The sequence below is a fragment of the Coccinella septempunctata genome, chromosome 8 (assembly GCF_907165205.1).
Source record: "Coccinella septempunctata chromosome 8, icCocSept1.1, whole genome shotgun sequence".
In the NCBI taxonomy this organism is placed as follows: Eukaryota; Metazoa; Arthropoda; class Insecta; order Coleoptera; family Coccinellidae; genus Coccinella; species Coccinella septempunctata.
The window spans coordinates 10,826,471-10,849,765 of record NC_058196.1 but is presented as its reverse complement, the minus strand read 5'-3'; the positions used below and the strand labels follow the sequence as shown (position 1 = coordinate 10,849,765).

Genomic DNA, 23,295 nt, shown 5'->3' with positions numbered 1-23,295 from the left:
CCTATCTGCGTTTCAAAGAAATTTGAAGTAAACCATCGATTGTAAAAATTATCTCCGGTAGTTCAGTTTTTTGATCTGTCGAGTTCGAGCAGTAAGGGGTAGAGATAAGCGTTGTAAATTGTTATCAGGGTGCATTTTAGTGCTATTTTCTTGACAATTGAATTGTTATTAACTTTGAAATATGGTTTATTCGAGTAGCGACAACAGCGACATGGAATTATTAGAGATGGTCGATGAGAAGAAAGTGAATCGGAAGAGACCATAATACAAAAAGTTTATAAAGCACGAGTTGATTACATGATTATTTTGAATGATTACGAGTTCACATGTAGAATTCAACTGAGCAAAGGTGCTGTGAGTGAATTATTGGATTTAATTAATCCATATTTGAGGGCGCAATGTGGGAAAATTGAAACCGAAGAGTTGAAGGATTCGGTCAATCGTCTCCAACTCTCCTCTTTCAATTTATTGTTGGTAGCATTAATAGCTCTGCTGGTAATAACCCCATCAGCTGCTATGAATTCTATCAAACGCATGGCCTTTCTTTAGTCATTGGTTTTGATTTAGGCTGAAAAAATCATTGCCTTCAGAACTTGAAATTAATGAAAAATGAATATCGATAACAACGGCGCTTTTATCTGAAGGTACGTACGGTTGAGGAATTCATTTTCAAGTATTGCGTGTTTCGGAATCTCGACCAACAATTATTGTGCTGTATTTATTGCCGTATGCACCTTTCATTGAACGACGTTTAAGCATAGAATCTCTATGGGAAAAAAAGACATTAAGGAATAAGGCTCGTTCAATGAAACGGTGCATACATGTAGTCATACACATGATTAACCTTTTATACATACTCTTCAAATATTTACACTTTTTAGTTTCTAACACACTCCAATATCTCAAACACTAGAAATGAATTAATAATGTGAGGTCTTATATTAGTGTTCTGTGGTCTGAGCTGAGCTTGCCTTGAGATAGATAACGTCAAACCATAATTGTGAAATGCAAACCATAGATAGATAACTACAAAGATAGATAGGCAGACAAACTGGAGATAGCGATCTATCCCTTATCTTGGATAGGTTATTGAAAACGGCCGATAGTTTGTTAGTTAGTTGATGAGATATAAGTGTAAATAAACAATTTCAATCAGTCGGACGTTTTAATTAAGCAAAGAAAACGTTACAATACCTTTGACGTATAGCAGATCACCATTTTACTTTTGTTTCCTATTCAAAGCTCTATTTCTTGTCCATAATCTTGAATTTCTGTAAATTTTTGATGAATTGCAAATAGAAATATAGCACATCCAATAGCCTATTACATTGATATCGATTGATTCCAAACAATGTTCAGATGAAAACTAACATCCTGGTCACAAAACAAAACCATACTTTTGTTTTGTCGCTCAAGATGTTTGTTTTGTGGTCTCAAAAAAGTTGAATATGAAAGTCAATACAAAGAATATAATTCGAATTTCACGCCTTTAAATTATAAAACAGTAAACTGTTATCAAACTGTTTTTCTGTATTGACAGTACGTTTTCAGCGCCATCTCATTATCTAATGTGTTTTCACTGATCAGAATGTAGTCGGTTTTTAGTACTAGAGATATGAGGACGTATCCTATATCTACTCTATAATCTTTGCTAAACTTTACATTCGAGCACAAACATTTAACCTTTAGAACCCCACTGACTAGGTACTTATCGACAAAATTTTTTGGACTCACGTTATTTATTATTCTCCTATGTTCGACTGTCGAATTTCATTTTGATAAATATCATCAGTTTCCATAATTTCAAAAATCTTCAATATTTAGTTTCGATACATTAGAACTTTTGAAGTATTGTTTCGAATTCTCGTGCATCATTCGTGGACCTATTGTTGCTAGATTTTTTTTTCGATTTAAATTCAAAATATTCATTTATTTTGAACGAATTCGGCTGATAGAATATAGCTATTTTTTTGTCGAATATTTATATCATAATATTTTCAGCTTGGATTTTGTGCTTTATGTGCCTGGAAGGTCTCCGAAGTAATTCTATTTTCATAAGTGTAAAACACAATTTTGAACATTATTAACAACGTCAACACTTTCTCCCTAATCGTGTGTTTCATAACTGGAACCGATTGCCCGGGGAGGTTGTTCTGTCATCATCAATAAACTCCTTCAAGAACAATTACGATAGGTGGAGGTCCTCTCGGTGAGGGACCTCTGGTGTGCTGTCGGTGTGCGGACTGTGCTGTGGCGGGTGCATTCGAGTGTTGTGTTCATGCTGCGGTTTTAAGGTGGCTTTGTTTGATCCTAGACTCTATTTACCCGCGCCCGTTTGTGCGCATTAGATGTTTATTTTTCCAGACTTTGTGAATCGAGTGTATAGGTTTGTCCTCTACTCGTTACTGTTGTTAAATAAATAAATAAATAAATAAATAAACATGCACTTTTCCCTGATAGCGACTCCTATAAAATATCATTACTTATGAGATATGAACAAATTTCCATGTTGATTGTTCAATGTTTTTTCTTGAAGGTTATGCAGTACAACTCAATAGCACTGATACTCCAGAAATTCTGTCCGAAGAAGAATGGAGAACTTTTTGGATAACATGGGAAAATGATGTCATCTTATTTGGGAAAGGATCTGTCCTGAAAAACAATACTTTGCTCACATGGAAAATGGATAAAAAAATTAGAGTTCAACAACTCGGATTCGCGTCTTCTTGGCTGAATTTGGCCGAATTCAGGTGAGTTTTTTTTATGATGCCATCTCTCCAGATAATATTATTTAGATATTGCAAAGTGAAACATGAAATTGGCAGACATTAATTCGGTTGCTAAAAGAAGGCAGACGCCCTCAAAGTTTCATAGTACCACGCGTGAGCGGAAAGGAGTCAAGAAGCCATTTACGAAAGGCTGAAATTTTGATATGGTATTATTCAGATATTCAAGATTGTAATTGGCAAACACCGATTCAATTGCTTAAAGAAGGCAAAGCAAAGCGAAGCTCGAACTTTCAATGTACTAGATTATCGGACAGGGCATATGCGAAATGAATGATCGCAAAAGAATCAATAAACCATTTCAGGAAGGCTGAAAGTTGAATGTTATATTATGTAGATATTTCACAGTAAAAATGAAATTGGCAGACATTAAACTAGGTTGCTAGAAGAAAGGAGATAATAATAATAATCCTTTATTTTCCAACAGTAACAATGTCCCAATTATAGGAAAATACAATTCAAGTAGAGGAAACAAATTCACAATTCATAATTCAAACATTCCAAATTCATGTGTTGTCGCTCGTTGCGAACGGTACATCTGTAGGTTACTGCTGATTTAAAGTTCGTAATTTGTGATTATTTACTTCGGAAAGTAATTATCTAGTTGGTGAAAAGCTATTCATAAGTATCTGAATCATCAGGTGTTTCTGAAAAATCGAAGATGACTTCTGTTTGTGGAGTTTGTAAAACAGTAGTGAGCAGTATAACACCAAGTGTCCAATGCGCTGGTTCTTGTGCGAATTTTTATCACACCAAATGTGTAAATATATCTCCTGATAAGTTGCATATTTTGAACGGATCGGAGGATGTATATTGGATGTGCACAACCTGTCGAGGTCGTTTGAATTCTTCTACAGGTGGTCCCGATGTCGATGTTCTGAAATTTATGCGTGAAAGAAAAGCTGAACTCATAAGCATTCAAAATAACATGGAAGACTTTAAGAAGTCCGTTGGGTTTTGCTCGGACAAGGTGACTGATTTTGAAGCAGCTATGAAGACTTTTAGTAATCAAATGAAATCTATGGATTCACTGAAAAAAGAAAATGAAGATCTGCAAGAATCAGTTCGATTATTGAATAAAAAAGTGACAGATTTAGAACAGTCTGCCAGAGCTTACAACATCGAGATTCATGGATATCCAGAGAAGAAGAATGAGAATATTTATTCCATAGTCGATTCTATACATGAAACACTAAATATCCCACTCTCAAGGGATGTTGTTGAATCAGCCCATAGGGTCAAGTCCTTTGAGTCTGGTAAGCCGAGAAATATCGTCATAAAATATGTTTCTCTCAAATCTAGAAATAGTGTACTGGCAGCGGCGAAAGCTAGAAGGAATTCTTCTAATGGAGCCCTAATAATCAATGAGACCCCTAACGCGAGAATTTACATCAACGAACATCTAACCCCAGAAAATAAGATACTTTTCAAAAAGGTGAGGGAGACTGCCCGACAGAGAGATTATAAATATGTTTGGATCAGAAATGGCAGACTTTTGGTCCGAAAAGATGATGATTCCTCCGTGAAGCAGATAAGCAGTGAGGGTCAGATTATGTCCATGTAGTTCTCAGCTCTTCTGCTGACTCGAGACATTTTAAGTTTTCATTTTCGAACACTTGACTGTGTTTTACCAGAATGTGCGGGGATTGAAATCGAAGTTGAATGTGTTTAAACGAGGTGTTGCATGCAATGCGAACGATGTGTTTTGTGTCAGTGAAACTTGGTTGAATCAAAGCGTATCGGATTCCGAGTTGTTCAGCGATGATTACCAAGTCTATAGAAGGGATCGTGCAAGTTCATATTCTCGAAGAGGTGAGGGCGGTGGAGTTTTAATCGCAGTAAGACGGGGTATTCAGTCTTATCAGAAACTGGAGTGGGAGAGTGAAGCAGAGGATATCTGGGTTACCCTTACATCAGTAGATAAAAAAAAAGGTTCATTTATGTTGTGTGTACCTACCACCAAATGATAACTTAGCACTTAATTATTTCGTTGAAAAGCTTCAATATCTCTCCAATATATTTTTCGATGATACTGTATTAATTTGTGGCGACTTCAATATGCGAAATATTACATGGGAGTTCAAACCCCATAATTCGTATTTAATACCTAAAGGAATTGATTTCAGGTTTAGTCGATTGTCAGATATAGTGAATTTTTGTAATTTTAAGCAGTTCAACTCATTTTGATAACAAGTTATGCATTGAAAGGGTCATTAAATCGGCTGATCCTTTAGTCCCAGAAGATCCCCATCATGTTAGTGTAGAACTGCTGTTGAACTTTTTTAATGTTAAGATCCTTCATTCCAGATTGACTTATGCTTACAATTTCAAAGGGGCCAATTATAATAATATCAATACTAAATTGGAAAAAATTAATTGGTCCTCCCTTTTTTCAAACGGTGAAGTTGGTGATTGTATCGATTTATTTTACTCTAAAATATATAATATCATTGAGAAACATGTACCTAAAAAAAAAATTAATAATAATTTTCCTCAATATTATACACCTGGCACAATAAAACTCATAAAGGATAAAAATAGGGCTCATAAAAGGTGGAAGATATCTTCTAGTGAATTGGACTATAAAGTTTTCTCGTATTTAAGACGAAGATGTAAATTGAGTATGAAGAATGACTATGAAAAGAACTTAGAGACCATAGAAAATTTGATACCTCATGATACAACAAGATTCTGGCAGCTTGTTTCTCTGAAAGATCGTAGTAGTAAGATTCCTTATTTGGTGAGTTTTGATGGTAAAACTGCTGAGGGCGAGGGTGTGGCAGATCTGTTTGCCGAATATTTTCGTGGCGTTTTTCAGCCTTGTGAACAAAAGTTTTCAATGCATGAGAGCAATAATCTGTGTAATAATATGTTGTCTGAAATTGAGGTAGATGAGGAAGACGTAGCGAGAGCTCTTTGTCAACTGGATGAAAGCAAGGGGGCGGGTCCTGATGGAATTCCTTCAGTTTTTATCAGGAGATGTTCAAAAAATCTATGCGTTCCACTATGCTCCCTGTTCAATTCATCTCTAAAGGAGTGCATATTTCCTGATCAGTGGAAAGTTTCTTATGTGGTCCCTATTCCTAAACTGGGAGATCGAAGTAAAGTAGAAAATTATCGACCCATTTGTAAGTTGAATATTTTCGGTAAAATTCTGGAGAAAATAGTGAACGATGTATTGATCGGGTTCCTTAAGTCTTTCATAGTTGACCAACAACATGGCTTTTTTCCCAAAAGATCTACTGAGTCAAACCTTGTTCTTTATGCCGAGTATATACTATCTGCTATGGATGAGTGTGTCCAGGTCGACTCCGTGTACACCGACTTCAGCAAAGCATTTGATAAAGTAGATCACAATATATTAATGTTGAAGCTGTCAGAGGCCGGTGTGCACGGGGATCTGCTTCGGTGGCTGTCCTCCTACATCAGCGGTAGGGTTTTGATCACTTATGTGAATGGTTATAAATCTAAGCCTTATATAGCAACTTCAGGTGTACCCCAGGGATCCCATCTGGGACCTATCTTATTCTTAATCTTTCTGAATGACCTGTTTCAAATTTTGTCAATTTTTGGCTTACGCCGATGATTTTAAGATTTTTGCGAGAGTTCAGACTTTTAACGATTGTCTTGCTTTTCAGAATGATCTTGATGAATTTTTCGTTTATTGCAAAACAAATAGATTGCAGTTAAACTTGGACAAATGTTCCTTCATCAACTTCACCCGTAATTTCAATATAGTGGAGTACAACTATAACTTTGGGGGTAAATTGCTCCATAAAAAAAAAGGAGATAAGGGACCTTGGTGTCATATTTGATAGCAAGATGACCTTCGCACATCATGTTGAGTCCCTTGTCGCCAAGGGCAATCGTATGCTTGGGTTTGTTTTAAGAACTTGTCGACAATTCTCCTCTGTGAGTGCCCTAAAGGCTCTCTATTTCGCTTACGTTTATGGCAGATTGAATTATGCATCAACTGTGTGGAGTCCCCAGTATGAGGTATATAAGCATCGTTTGGAGGTCATTCAGAATAATTTTTTGAGATATTTGGACTACAGAGTTGAGGGTTCTCGTGACAACTTGGCGAGCACTGGGGGTTTGAGGAGTAAATTTGGCCTTCTCTCACTGGATAGTCGTAGAAAGCAATCCGATATGATTTTCTTATTCAAGGTGTTGAGGGGCTTGGTCGATTCCCCAGACTTGTTGTATCTGATGAGAATTCATATACCATCTAGACGGCTGAGGGATAACCCTACTTTTGATTTGACTCGAAATAGAACAAATTTGAGAAGTAATTCACCGATTAATAGAATGCTTGCACTTTTTAATAAAAGATTCAACAACCTCGATATCTTCCACCTCACACTGAATGCATTTAGAAGAGAAACTTATAGAATTAGTTGGCATAATTTGTAACCAACATTTCCGCATATTCTGAATTTTGGAATTAAAAGAAGAGATAAACAAAAAAAAAAAGGTTGAGAGAATAATTGGTTTTCCGGAGTGTTTTGTGGGTTTCTTGTTGTTAAATAGATAAATGTAGCTTAATTTTCATCTGTGTCCTACTTGATTGTACTTTTTTGTAATTTATGGACATCAATTTGGGTTTATACCTGTAGATGTCCTATTTGGCAAATAAATAAATAAAATAAATAAATAAATAAATAGATAAAAACCTTGAAATTATTCTTCGAATATGGTAAAATAATAATAAAAAAAAATAGTACCTAATAATGATCAAACTCTGTTCATGAATTCCGGAAATGCTGACTATACAGCCTGGAGAATCATGAAAAATATTGCATCTGTTAGCAATGGAGTTGAACAATTTGCACATATAGGTTATTGGCGATTTCAAACTGGCATTAGCTCTCCCGCTCCACAGTAGAATACAATACCGCTCCTAGAACAGGAGAGCGCGGCACCAAAAATGCTGGACAAGCAAGCAGTTCCGGACAGCCAACAATACCATTAACAATTTTATAAATAAATAAAATTGCAGCCACTCCGACCTTATGATCTATGGGGGGCTCAAACCGACTAAGCAGCACCCCATTATCATAACCTGGCGGAGGATAGATGCCATCTTCCTTCCAACCTAGATATTTATAAAATCTTCTCTGCACCGATTCAATACGCTTTCCATGACAACTATAAATTGGTCTCCTAATTAAACTACAATATTCTTACCTGCTACGAATGAAACTATTGAAGATAGCGATCAATTTTGGGTTCATATTATCATCCATGTTATCAAATCAATAAAACTATTATCAGGTATTTGGATTATCTATTTCACCACTCCATATTCAATCAATATTGAAAATTTAAAAAATTTAGAAAAGACATCAATAGTCATGAAAAAAACTTCGATACACTTACATAAATGATCTCAAAGAAGTTGAATCAAGAATAAAAACTGCACACAAGGTTTCATTAAGAGCGACTTTGAACTCCAGTGGAAATTTTCTCAAAATTTTCTTTAAAACAAGTCAATAATGTGTAGAAAAACAGAATAATCTAGGTTAGATATTAGAATCATAGATCATAATTTTCGAAATAGATTCATTGAAGTTGGTAGGAAAAGAAGAACGTTCTGGTGATACGTGCTAAAAAATGATACGTGCTATCGGTGCTCTTATAATTTTCGGTTTTGAAGTGACTTCGAAAGACATTTCTGATCAGAGGTATTGAGTTGTTGATTTTATTTCAGTGTATGTTACTTTATTTCTCAAATTTTGCTGTTTCCCTGGTTTATTTAGGTTTGTTTTTGTTGTGTTTTTGTTTCATTTACCCGCGGTTGATAACATAGTCGGGAGATCCCACCGAGCCGCCTACCGTGTGCGGTAACTGAGGATCGCAGCGCATCGCGCAAACATTCTTCGGAATTCTGGCGTGCCACTGATCCTTCTAACATATAATTCCTTTTCCGTGGCCTTCCCTTCTGTGTGCAAGTCTTTTCTATTGGCCCAGGAAAGTGAAAAGTCTATATTTCTTTTTCTGTTATCCTTAATTTCGATAGTGGTTCCGCAAGTTCATTATTGGAGTATTTCTCTTTATAAAGTTCCTCACACACTCGCCGTTTTTACCATCTCCTGAGCCGAGTTTTTCAGTTGGAACAATCGCCATGCCTTCTTGTCTAAGCTGCTCCAAGGCGATTCATCACAGTGAGGAGACAATTGTGTGCTCCTCCTGTTCGAATGCTTTTCATCTCAATTGTGCGAATATAACATGCAACGATAAAAGATATCTAGACGAAATTGAGTCGAAGTGGACTTGTCAGTATTGCTCAAAGTCTCGGAGAGATAACAGAAATGCCCGAATCCCTGCTTCCACGGGTTCCTCCGCAACCTCTGTGGATTACTCAACAACCGATGACTCTCCGCTTACGATGCTCCATTTCAACCGGTTGATGGCTAAATTAGAGTATCTCACTGACAATATTGTCTCTATCAAGGATGATATCAGCAATATCAGATTTTCTCAGGAGGTCCTCTCGACTAAGGTGGCTAAATGTAGCTCGGATATTGAGCGGGGTAAAGTTGTGTTGGAAAAACATGAAACGCAGATCACCAAATGTGAATCTGATATATCTACTTTGTCTGGTGATTTGGTTGCCTTGAGAAAGGATATGGGTGACTTCAAGTTGGGTACACAAAGAGCTCTGTCTGGACTTGAGCCTGACACGGATCGGATGGTGATTGACTCCTCCGAGATTGCCGAGAGGGTGCGGAGATCCAATAATGTGATTATTAGACGACTTCCTGAAACACCTGATGACCCAACAGATGATAACGCTGTCCGATCTATTGTTGGTCATATTTTTCCAACTGGCATCCAACACATTGTGTCTCATAACAGAATTGGAGGTTCTGATGGAGTGACTCCCAGGCCTCTACTGGTGAGATTTACTAATTCGGTCACGGCTCGTACTATATTGAGGAACAGGAAACTTCTTTCGACTGCAGCAGCATACAGTAAGGTGCACATATATGATGATATAACTCCGAATCAGTTGGCATGTCTGCGAAAAGCTAGGGAAGAGTTGAAGCGCCGTCAGTCAGGTGGGGAGGCGGATCTGACAATAAAGTATGTTAGACGTGTTCCCACTGTTGTTACTGCACGGGGTGCAACACAGTCAAAAAAGTAGGTTATATTTCCGGTGAGTGGATCATCATGTATACTAATGCCAGATCAATTAAGAATAAATTTAGTGAATTATGCGCCCATGTCCATGATTTGAAACCTAAGATCATTTTCATTACGGAAACTTGGCTACACGATGGTATAACGGATAGCTGGTGCGATATCTCTGGATTCAAGCTGTTCCATTGTGATAACTCTATCAAAAGAGGCTATGATGGTGTGTGCATGTACATAAGTAATGACTTGGTGAACTCCTTCAGAGTAGAAGATAAAATTTATCAACCATAACCTGTTTTTACATTTTTCTTCATGTGACTTTTCTGCGCTAATCGGCTGCATCTATAGGCCTCATGCTTTACCATCGGATGTTATTCTAAACAAGCTTCTCGTTACTCTCGTTACTCAGTTTGCTATGTTCCTCTCTGCCATTGAAGAGGCAAATCTCATACAGCTGATCGAACACCCCACGCGTTGTTGCCAAGGACAGACTCCCTCAACACTAGACCTAGTACTCACAAATGATCCGGATCTTATCTGTGACATCCATTACCATGATCCGATTGGGCGATCTGACCACAGTGTCCTGTCTGCGAAAGCTCAGTTTACTCGTATTCCACTGATGAAGTCTACACTCAGAACCCGTACCATCATTAACTATGATCTGTTGAAGGAACGACTGTCTTGCGTTGATTGGGAAGGATCTCTGGCCGCAGGAGACGTTGATGCTATGTGGAATTCTTTCAAAGTGCTGCTCACGGAGACGGTTGAATCCTGCTCCAGCAGCCATACCACTCGAATAAATCCGTCAAAACCATTGATCACACACAGTATAATAAGTAGCATATGTGCTAAAAGAAGTCTTTGGCAGCGATATTTACGGCACCAAACACAGAGAAATTTTGACTCGCATAGGCAATACTCAAACCACGTCTCTGCTATTCTTAACGAGGCCAGAATGAGGTACGAGAAGAACTTAGTTACCTCAAAGAACAGTAAGAGATTTCACAAACATTATCGATCCAAGCTCAGTTCCAAGGTGTCTGTTCCTCTCGTGCAGAGATCATCGGGTGATATTTGTACCGACGAGAGTTCGTCTGCTGATGCTCTTGCCGACAGTTTTGCGGGTGTGTTCACTCGTGAACCTCCGGGTGACTTTCCGAGTGTTGGTGCTCCTAGGACTGATTCACTTGATTCAATCGAGGTGAACGAGGTCGAGATTAGAAAGCTTCTGATGGAGCTGGATCCTTCCTGTGCCCCTGGGCCAGATGGATTAGCTGCCATGGTACTCAAAACATGTGCTGATTTTGTCGCTGCCCCTATAACAAGAATTATCCGGTCCTCTCTCCTTTCGGCTCAATTACCAAAGGCATGGAAATTTGCAAGGGTGACACCTTTTTTCAAAGGGGGCAATAGACATATTGCGTCCAACTATCGCCCTATTAGTCTGACTCCGATCGTAGCTAAAATTGCGGAGAAAGTCATCTGCTCACGTGTGGTGCCTTTCTTGATCTCCAACAAGACTATACCAGATTTTCAGCACGGTTTTGTTCCTGGACGTTCCGTCATTACGTGCTTGCTTCAGTGCCTGAACTCATGGACATCATCTCTTGTCTCCCATTCTCCGGTGGACGTTGTGTACCTGGATTTCTCGAGAGCGTTCGATCGCGTACCTCTCGGAAAACTCCTCAAAAAGCTGGATCATTTCGGTATCAGGGGAACGCTGCTCAAGTGGATCGAGTCGTTTTTGAGCGGTAAGGAATTTTCAGTTAAAGTTGACGAATCCCTCTCATCTAGGAGGCCTGTAACTAGTGGTGTTCCGCAGGGTTCGGTTCTCGGACCGGTACTTTTTCCCGTTTTTATGTCTGATCTCTCGCAGGTGATTTCGTCCAGCTGTTCTGCATAAGTGGATGATTTTAAAATTCATGCTGATGCGTTCATACCTACACTTCAGAGTGACTTGGACAATATATCTGCCTGGTGTCGAGAATGGCTGCTTCCTCTTAACATCGAGAAGTGTAGGGAGCTTCATCTGGGTAAGATCAATCCGCGACGGTGTTACAGTATCGGCGGTGTTCCGCTCCAGTCGTTCGACCAGCACAGTGACCTCGGAGTGATTGTGACATCGGACTGTCCTGGTCAGTCCACGTTGATAAGGTTGTTGGGAAGGCTCGACGATTGATTTATTTGATACGGAAGTCATTTCCGCGATGTACCGTTGAGATGGCCGGGATATTGTACTCCTCTTACGTGCGGCCTATCATGGAATAAGCGGGCCCGGTCTGGGCACCTTCACTCGCGAGTGATCGGGAGTGACTTGAGTTGGTCCAGCGATGTGCGACGCGCTTGCCGTACGGCTCTGTTCGCCCTTGTTATGATGACAGACTTCGCTTGTTCGGTCTCCGACCTTTTATGGATCGCCGCGAGCAGGGCGACCTAATCTTCACCTATAGGGACTTACACCGCTTCATTGGATGTGACCTACGAAACCTCTTCACGATTAATACCAACAATCTACGAGGGCATCCGTTGAAGTTGTACCATGAGGTGTATCGAACACCGCAGAGGAAACACTTTCTTTGCAACAGGGTCTTTGACAGATGGAAATCGCTGCCGCGCCTCGTTGTTGGTGCCCCAAGTGTCAACTCTTTCAGCTCAGACAGACACTAGTATCATTATGCCTTTTTCTTTGTTTTCTTAGTTGCTAGTTTCATTCCTCTACCACTTAGAATTTTATGTTTTTTTTTTCATATTTGAGGGATCATAGCCTCCCATTTCATCATATTATAATAATAATAATAAATTGAAGTTGGTAGAAAGGAAGAATCTTAATCATTTTCTCAAAGGTATCAATAGACTATTATAAATGGTACTGAGTCCACTGACGTCTTCTCTATAATTCACCGTTTTGTTGATTGTTATGTGAATCATTTCGCTTATGTTTCTACGGTAACTGTTGTTTTCATGGTCGAGTACTGTTGTTGCCTCGAAATGGAACTTGTGTCCTTCCCTGTGTGTATGTGAAGTGAGAGCAGTTTTATCCCTATATGTGATGTTGTTGGAGTCAGCTCTGTGTGGAAACCTAATTTCTGGTATACGAAGTCGAACAAATCATTCATTCAGTTATCAGCAATCAAGCGTTCTCCAAGCGGAGGAATCTTTACGCTGCGTACATAGACTACAAAAAAGCATTCGTTTCAATACCCCACGAATGGCTCTTGACGAACATGAAGATTTACAAGGTGGATCCCAATATTATCAAGTTCCTGAAAAACGCCATGTCAACCTGGCGTACTAGTCTTCAAATGAAAGCAGCAGATTGCTCCATTACAACAGGACCTATTCCAATAAGACGCGGAATTTTCCAAGGAGACTCGCTGAGCCCTCTGTGGTTCTGCATGGCCCTGAATCCCTTGTCTCATAGATTGAATTCTACAGACTACGGATTCTCCATCAAGAGCGGCAGTAGAACTATGATGGAACTGAAACATCTACTTTACATGGACGATTTGAAACTCTTCGCATCTAGCATAAAACAAATGCAACAGATGCTGAAAATGGTGGAAGGATTCTCGGAAGACATCAAAATGAAGTTTGGATTAAAAAAATGTCGACTGCAGAACATACCGAGAGGGATAATAGAAGATGGTACGTTCAAACTCAAGGAAGGTGCAGAAATTGAAGCATTGAAGGAAGGAGACACATACAAGTATCTGGGCATAAAACAGGCAAGAAAAATCAGACCCAGATGAAGAAAGAATTAACGGAGGAGTTCACCCGAAGATTGAGAAGGATAATGAGAACTGGTCTTAACAGCAAGAATCTGATAAAAGCGATTAACACCTACGCTTGCTCGGCGCTGAGCTATTCATTCGGTATCATCTCTTGGACGACCACCGATTTAGCAGCCTTACAGAGAAAAATAAGGACGATGCTGACTAAACACAATGAACATCACCCCAAAAGCTCAATAGAACGGACAGAGCTGCCACGACATCTTGGGGGTAGAGGAATTGTTGATTTGTCCAACCGTATGTCCCAGGAAATTGAAGGACTTCGAAGCAGGGCTGCTTCATCAGAACTCCATCGAGTAGTTTGTGTTACTGATAGTTCTACACCGTTAAAGCTACAACAGGATCACTTGGAAACCGTCGAACACTCTGCAGAAAGTAAAATGCAAAAACTGATTGGCAAACCTTTGCATGGAAGGCACCAGAACGAGGTCAACCATGATTACGTCGACATATCTGCGTCGAACGACTGGTTGACTTCCGGAAGGTTGTTTCCTGAGACAGAGGGCTTCATGCTTGCCATCCAGGTTCAGGTGATTTCAACAAGAAATTACATGAAATATATCGCCAAGGATGCCTCAGTGGCGGACGATAGCTGTCGTTATGGCTGTGCGACACATGAAACTATCCAGCACATCACCGGGGGATGTCAGAAGTTTGCGGGCACGGAGTACAAAAATAGACATGATGCTGTTGCCAAGATTTTTCACCAAGAATTGGCACTAAAACACCAACTTCTAAGTTCGAAAAAGGTTCCTTATTACAATTACCATCCGGATGCTGTGTTGGAAAATGAACATCACAAGCTCTACTGGGATCGCACGGTTCTGACAGAGCGGAAAATAACCCACAATAGACCAGACCTCATATTGCTCAATAAGGATGAGGACAGAGCACTATTGTGATGGGCTTTTTCTCTCACCCTGGACGCTCCTTACCTTTGCTCGGGCGCCAGTGGGGCAATCAGTGGAACCCCACGTCTTTCACAGAATCTCCAAAAATTAGAGAGCCCGGGTAGACTTGAATGATCAGTGGAGAAGGGTAGCAGTGAAAACTAGGGTGGTAGCGTCTTTTTTGTCTCTGCTTTCTGACGGTTTTAATCGTTCAAAAAGAGTACCTACCTCTTCTGACGAAAATATAGTTCTAACTGATTTAGGGAACTGTCTATCACTGGCAAAAATAACTGTCAACAAAATAAATGTTTAGCCTTTATTCCTACTGGATTAAATTATATACAGAAATGTACAAGTCTCAACAAATATTGATGTCAACCGGCGTCCTGGTCAGTGTGGGGGCGGCTGATGAAACACGGTCTCTCCAGGAAAATAAGTTTGAAATAGACGGTAAATACGGTTAAATTTTGTACGGTCACTCCAGAGGAGTACGGTAAAAATAGACGGTAGTTACGGTCTGTTGAGATCCTGGCAAGTCACTCCTTCTGTCGGCGGAAATCGGTACAGTGGCTGGTCTCAGTCGAATGGCAGTGCACCCTGTCTCTCTCTCTCTCTCTCTCTCTCTCTCTCTCTCTCTCTCTCTCTCTCTCTCTCTCTCTCTGTGGTCCTCAAAATGGCTGCCAGTCAGAAAGCAGGTCGGAAGGAACTATCAACCTGTAACTTGATCAGTCGGAAGTCGGCAATATATTAACAAAATAAGCACCAAAAATACGGTAGGAACACCAAGTCCTCCTGGGACCCAACGGCGGTCGGATAACGGACGCGGAAGCCGGCACTATCCTCAGTCTACGATCACTAGATCAACTTCAAAACGGTAGGAAAGTATTTTCAGCCAGTCCAACGGACTAAAGACAGCGGAAAATAGCCCTCAGGTATGCACTACGTAAGGAATAATAATGCTACAAGTGACTTGCCTTAAACTTTCAAACTTCTTGACGTAATTTCCAACTCACGGTAACAACACCTTACGCACTTTTCTCGGCAGCTCGATCTCCACTGACCTCGCTCTTGACCTTCCGCGCAGGGCTCGAAGAAGTACCACTCCTCGGGAAAACTGTCCCACCATCGGTAACTCATTTCCCCATTGGCTGCACTCAAATTGCCCGGTCAATCAGCCGGAAACAACTGAAGAGAAGGAAAAACTGAACAAGTTGAAAGACCGCTCTCGACTCAGAAAATGTACGGTTGAACGGAAATAATTATAAAATATATGAATTCTGAAAACGAAAGACATGTACGATTTCCGCTACAAATATAGGACTGGTCGGTGGAAAACAACGTCAAAATATCAATCGGTAAAGACCCCCCATGATAACATAACGGTTTTCTTCGAAAATATTTCTGTTGATAGGTCTTATTATGCAAGTATAGGTGAAGAAATTTCCTTTTCGTGGCGGGACAAAATCTGCCTCGTCACACTATTCATCGATGTGGCGATTCCAAATAATAACAATCTTCTAGATAGATACACTGAAAAAATTTCAAAATACAGAGATCTCGAGGAACAAACCAGAAGACAGTGGAAGCTGAAAGATATAAAGACCATCCCTATTTTCATTTCATCTACAGGCCTGATACCGAAGAAACTACTAGAGAACTCGAGAAAACTTCAGTTGGACGAAAATATTTATAAAGTCATGCAGAAGGCGGTACTGCTCGGAACGGCGAGAACTGTACGGAAGTACATGGGGAATGCAGAGGAACACCGTCTGCTCCGACAGGAAGTGCGGGTGGAGCAGGAATCCAACCTACAGCAGGGAGCCGAGGAGCGACCCGGACCCGACCACCACCACGAGATTTTTTAACTTCATGTTCGCCATCCTGGTGAAGTGAATGGCAAGCTGATTGGCCAGCTCAGAAGAAGTGTCATATTTCTCTCCATTCACACAAATAACTACGGGGTCATATGATCGTTTTTTCCCACTTGTGAATGAATTTACTATATTCCAGTGTGCTTTGCTTTTATTATCTGATTTCTCAATAACTGAACCGAAATATCTCAATTTAGTTGATTTTATCAATGCGCTATGATGGAATTTTGCATTTTTATAATTTATTGATGTGGACGGTGAACGCACAACACAATGAATCTAGTAGAGGTTATTGAGATTCTTTTTACTTTGTTCTATCTCGTACGTGAACCAATTTTTACGAACAGCAGTGGAATTAACTCTTCTGACAGGAAAACGTAAATCCAGGTAATACAAAATTTCATTGTTGAATGCTTGGAAACATAGGTCAACATCCTTCTCCAAGTAGAGGTCTTTAAAATTACTCTCTGATAAGCAGGCGTATAATTTGTTAAGATTGTTACTATTAACATTTCTGATGGAGACTGGAGCTTTTCTTACAGGTACAAGGTTCATACATATTTTAAGGAACATGGCCTTATATTCACTAATATGGGGTTCAAATACAACAGAATTATGGTTATCGAGATTTGAACTACAGATAATGTAGTCAACCTTAGAAGTTGAAGTGACCTCATTTAAATTAGTGAAAATTCTTGTTGGAGTTCTGGACGTTCTAGTGAGGCCAAAGCAATCTAATAGTTCATCAAGAAGTTTTGTACTGTAGCAATTAGTTTTAAGTGAAGCAATCACCACACAAAAATATGAAATCAACATTTAAGATACAGTATTCTAGAGCACAGAACATCTTTTCTAAAAATACATCAATTTCTCGTGAGCAAGGTCTATACACACTTAATATACCGAGCTTCTCACAACCAATCGTAACTACAATGCCGCAGATTTCTACATGCATTTCTACAGAATAGTCCTGAAGTTTCAACTTTTTTACCTGGAGGCCTTTTTTAGTATAAAGCATAGTACCATCATGTTCCCTCGATGAGCGGCAGAAATGAACAGCTGAAATGTAATCCGGCACCACCATGGATTCAACATTATCGACTTTGCACCAATGCTCCGATACACTGATCACGTCAGGAAGTTTATCCCCTGTCAGTAACTCCAAGAGATTCAGTTTATTTAAGATGCACTGTACATTAAGCTGCATTATTCCGAAAATCGTAGATTTTGAAGCATCATCTATAGCAGACTTCAAGATCGCTGGGGTTGCTGAACCTTGCGTCGGTGGAAAAAATGGTGTACATTGGCCCTGTACAGCCAGTTAGAACAATCAAGTACCTTTTCATATTCTGAGCAGGGAATCAGAACTTTAAATGAGGAATAATGATCAGGATATCGAGATTCCAACTTTTCACAGCGGACATTTGTGAATTTTAGTTTTAAAAAATCCAGTAAACCATCTTCAGTTGTATTCGGTTTCAGGTTGGAAAAATGAATGTTTTGAACCTTTCTACCCCTTCAACAGAGGAGGAGCCGGCAAAGCTACCAACAACCAACGCTTTACTCTGTCTGCGCTTTGGTTTGCGCTGAGCAACTTTCGATCCATTATCATCTTCCCCAATGGTGGGGTGTTTAACATTATTTTCATGTAAAGTAATTGAATTGGCTGGATCACATGTAGATATTATATTTTGTGATCTTATCGAATCCACAGTATTATAACCATCATTTATATGAACACTTCGTTCAACAGTTCTCACCTGAGAACTGGCTTGAGCGCGAGTTGAAGAACGCGTATTTACAGTTTTCGAATCAGATGATGAACGCTGACGACTCCCAGTTGCGGTACACTCTGATGACACTGACAGCGTGCGCAACTGTTGTTTCTCACGGTCACTTGAACTCGCATTTATAAGGTGTGTTGATGTTTTTTCCCTTCTGAATGTGTTTAATTCATTATCTTCAATACGAATTGCATCTTCCAAGGCGGAAATTTTAAATTTCAGTTAATTATTGTTTTCCATTAGGATATTATTTTTCGATTCTAGTTCGAAGATTATCCTATGTAAAAGATCTTTGTTACATGATTCACCAGATAAAGGCTTAGCCGTTGATTCCACTTGCGGGGATGAATCTCCACCGTTTCTGTCACAAACCATTATGTTAGATATTTCCACATCACAACACTTTTTAATTTTTGAACTGCAGCCAGGATGGAATGTCTTACAACATATACTGTATTTGTTACTACTTTTAGCAATAGGTTTCTTACAGGACCCGCATTGGGGAACTGTTAATTGTAGGGAGACACCAGGAACGACTTCTTTACTCGCCATCTTATAGATGTATAATAGCGCGCAAAATCAGCTCACATCTCAACAATAACAATATCATGGCTTGGGAGCAAATGGATGTAGAGAAAAAGGTCGGGGCAGCAAGGAACTACTGGTGATCGACAGAGAAGTTGCCAAACAAGCGAAAACAAGGCATAAAAACCTAGCCAAGGCATGGATCGATTACCAGAAGGCCTACGACTCAGTGCCGCACTCGTGGCTGATAGAGGACCTAAAAATCTACAAGGTGGAGGACCGTGTAATCGAAATGCTCAAGTTTCTGATAACCACGTGGCGGACAACACTAACCTTGGGAGGAACGCCGAAGACTTATGAAACTCCGGAAATCATGATCAGAAGAGGCATCTTCCAGGGTGACGGACTAAGCCCACCATGGTTTTGTTTGGCTCTCAACATCCTGAGCCCCATGCTCAACAGATCGGAATATGGGTACGCGATCACAACCCAAGTTAGGCTTAATCATCTTTTTTACATGAATGACCTCAAACTGTACGCGAAGGACGATTGCAGCTGGAGGGGCTCCTAGAGTTGGTGAAAAGATTCAGCATAGATATAAGGATAGAGTTGGGACTAGGAAAGTGCGCAGCGGTTATAATTAAGAGAGGGAAAATGATGGCAGAGGAAAACTTTAGGTTGAGAGATGGAGAAGAAATAAAAAGTCTCAATACAGCTGAACGATATAAATATTTAGGTATTCAACAAACATTTGAAATAAAACACCAAGAAAGTAAAGAACAAGCAAAATCGGAATTAATGAGGAGAACAAAGCTTATACTTAAAACACAGCTCTCAGCAAAAAATAAGTTCATGGCGATCAATATCTGGGCCATTCCATCGCTAACCTACACTGCTGGGGTGCTTTCATGGTCTAAGACGGACCTGCAACAAATAGATACTAAGATCAGAACCACAATGACCCAATTCGGGGTTCTTCATCCTAATTCAGCTATTGAGAGATTAGATTATACCTACCAAGAAAGGAAGGTGGTCGAGGCCTGAGCTCCGTGGAGAATTCCTGCAAAACAGAAATTAATAATGTTAAGGAAATATTTAAAAAAAAAGAATACTTACCAGTCCACCAATAGATAGCGGCTCAACAAAGTGTCCAACCTACATCGGAGATTACCAGCGAGGAAGCGCCTGAAAGAGGGAAAATGCAGGATGAGTTAAGGCAGAGATGGCAAATGAAACAACTGCATGGGAGATTCTATGCGAGCTTATATCAAGAAGATGTAGACATAACAGCTTTCAATACCTACCTCACACAGGGTTACTTATTTCCTCCTACGGAAGGAACCATCTTAGCCATCCAAGACCAGGTGGTCCCCACACGAAACTATGCCCACCATATCATGAAGAAGCAAGTCGAGAACACCAAATGCCGACTATGCAATAGAGCGGAAGAAACAGTGCAGCATCTGTCAGCGGGGTGCTCCTCAATTGCGGGAACCCAATATCTCTCCCGACATAATAACATGGGGAAAGTTGTACACCAGCTGCTGTGCCTTAACAAAAAGCTGATCCAAAACTTTACTCCACATCATATGTACACTCCAGTACCTATATTGGAGAATGACCATACTAAGGTTTACTGGGACCTCACAATAATAACAGACGTGGGTGTTGAGCACAACCGACCGGATATAGTGGTCTGGAATAAAGAGGAGAATATAGCCGCTATAATTGATTTCGCGGTACCCCAAGACTATAATATGACCAAAACTTACGGGGAAAAAATCAGTAAGTATACACCACTGGCAGGGCAGATGAGAGATATGTGGAGGTTGAGAAAGGTGGACATTGTGCCTCTGATCATCAGCGTGAATGGGCTGGTACTGAATAAGATGGTTGCCCACCTGAATGAACTGGAGTTGCCAGCCAACACTATCACGTGGATGCAGACATTTAAACAATTTTTTCTTCACATATTAAAAAGACAGTAACTTTAACAACAAAACATTAAATAAAAAGTCAGCAGAATATTTCACGGATATAACATAAAATATTCCGCATAAAAATCCGGAGATGCATTGAAATATTTCTTAAGTATTTTTTATATAAATATTTATTGAAATTATATGAAGTCCTATAAAAATGTTTCGGTGGAATAAAAATATCAATTAATTCTGAAATATCGGTGATTTTTGTATCAAAATAAAGAAAACACATGAAATATTCTTCTGAATTATTGAATATAGGTACAATTGCTCATCTTGAAAAAATATTGTCTGAAATATTTCATGAAATATTAACAATTTACTTGGCCTTTCACTTCATCTTTCAGAAATATTGCAGGGAAATATTCTAGGGCGATTTCCGAAATATTTATCATAGGATTAGTTGAAACACGCCAATGAAATGTTCCCTGCATCCAGTCTTTTAAAAAGCATTCAGTAAGATTTCTGAAATGAAAATTGATATAATTTTCACACTTTCAGCTTTTCATCGAAAATCCTCAACTAAAATATTATTTTAAGGTTTTTTCCAATGTATAGTCGAACTACAAATATTCAGTGTATATTCCTGCAAATATTTTTTGAAAATTTAAGGAATATTTATCACAAATATAGATAGATAGATGTGTTGCAAATACTGTAGTCTCGTAGTGTTGTTTGTGATTATGTTATCTACACAGGTATCTGAACTGGATGTGATACGTGTGGGTTCATGTATTGTTATATGGGCAACATATCTCTCGAGTAATATAGAGATGAAAATTTGCTTTTCTTAACTATCTGCCATAGAATTAATATTGAAGTCTCCTGTTATGACGTACTGGCTTTTTTCTGTTGTGAGTTTGTGTAATATTAAAGTCATTTTCTCAAAAAATACTGTCGCTTATAGGACAGTTCGGACCGTAAATTGAAATAATTATCATTTTTCTAGAGCAGAGAAAACCATTAACTGCCGAGCATTCAATTATATACACTTTAAGATTTGGTCAGATCTCAGTTTTACAAGAAATGGAGGATCCGCTATGACAACGTTGTGCTCTGCAGAATTTAGAAACTAATTTATATCCATTAATATGAAAGGAATCTAATTCTTTTTCGCTTAACCAATGTTCTGTGAAAGCTACGAAGCATGCACTTCCATTGTTTATGAATGGTTTCAACCTAAGTGAACAAGTTTATGCATTAAATAAACCAAACATTGGATGGAAATTAGTGTTCTGAAGTTGTCCCTAGCCGATATAAATTATAATTATCACAGGACGCAGTTACATAGCAAACATGAAAATAAAGAAAAAGTTTTTACTCGATTAGTTTTTCGTAATTTTATATTATAGTAACGTTTCCTTCGCTTGATTAAAACATCTAACTGATTGAAATTATTTATTTACATTTAATACACTTATAACTCACAAACTAGCTATTTCACTACTATTTATTTCCACTCGTATTTATTTGAACTAGACGCTTGCACTGTGAACTATAACTGTACTTAACTACATGCTCCTCCGCTGGGCTGGAAACATTCCCGTGCCGTCGCGGTCGTTCCAGAATAAAGCGACCGCTCTGGTTTTCGAAAGGTCCAAACGCAAGGGCCGGGCTGGTTACACTGTCCCCTCCTTAAGCCTGTTCTGTCCCAGAACAGATCTAGTGAATTTCTCCGAGGACCGTGGCGAAACCTGCACTCATCACTATTCCTACAGTAGCCTTTCTGATAGAAGTAACACTCCACAGTTTTTCTAGGCTCCTTGGTTTGCTTCGGATTAAAATTGCATACTAGAATCCGTATACCAGCCTTCTGAAATATCACCTCCAGCATGCTTCGCACAACCCGCCAATTCAGCTGGTCCAGTCCGCAACCGAGCTTGGGAACAGAGCTAATTTCCTAACTCCAAAGCGTTGAAGGTCTTCTTTCAAGCTATGCAGTGCCATCCATAGATTCTCATAGGTTGGCTTCTGATGGGAAGGTTGCTTGGTGACTAGGTAATAAATAAACCGACCTTCAGCCTTCAATTTCAAAGCTTTTCCGATTCTTGGCTGTTGTCGTAATAGTGCTTCCTGACGTCCAAACTTATTTCTGAATACTCTTGCTATACTTTTGCTCATAAGAAAGTCGTTCGCTACACAATGAGCGAGAGCGTATTCCTCAGAATCTGTGAAGAGGTCTTGATGCACTCCCTATGTGACGCCGATCCGTCAAACTCGTGTTTCACCATAACAATCTATGAAACTCTGGTAATCGCTGCTACCTTGCATCGGAGCTTCCAAAAGACGTACCTCTTCTTCCTCCTGCGCGTACGGGGCTAACCGGTTGAAATGGAGGACCTTCGGTTTTCTCTCTGGGGACCTTCTTTATCCTGTAAATCATCATTTATCCTCTTGATTACTTCATATGGTCCCTCCCACTGTCTCTGCACCTTCGGAGAAAAACCTTTCCTCTTTTGTGGATTATGCAGCCACCCCAGATCTCCAGCGGTGAATCCACCTTCAATAGCCTTGATGTCGTAG

At 39.6% G+C, this 23,295-nt stretch overlaps 1 protein-coding gene across 2 annotated transcripts in view; it reads left to right on the top strand.

The window, feature by feature from the left end:
• LOC123318930 (C3 and PZP-like alpha-2-macroglobulin domain-containing protein 8) overlaps positions 1–23,295 on the top strand; it is a 1,198,665-nt gene that overhangs the window by 922,132 nt on the left and 253,238 nt on the right. For both annotated transcript variants that reach the window (XM_044905716.1, XM_044905717.1), the window contains one exon: positions 2,537–2,750. In XM_044905716.1, the coding sequence (XP_044761651.1) occupies positions 2,537–2,750 (214 nt within the window). The remainder of the gene's footprint in view (positions 1–2,536; positions 2,751–23,295) is intronic.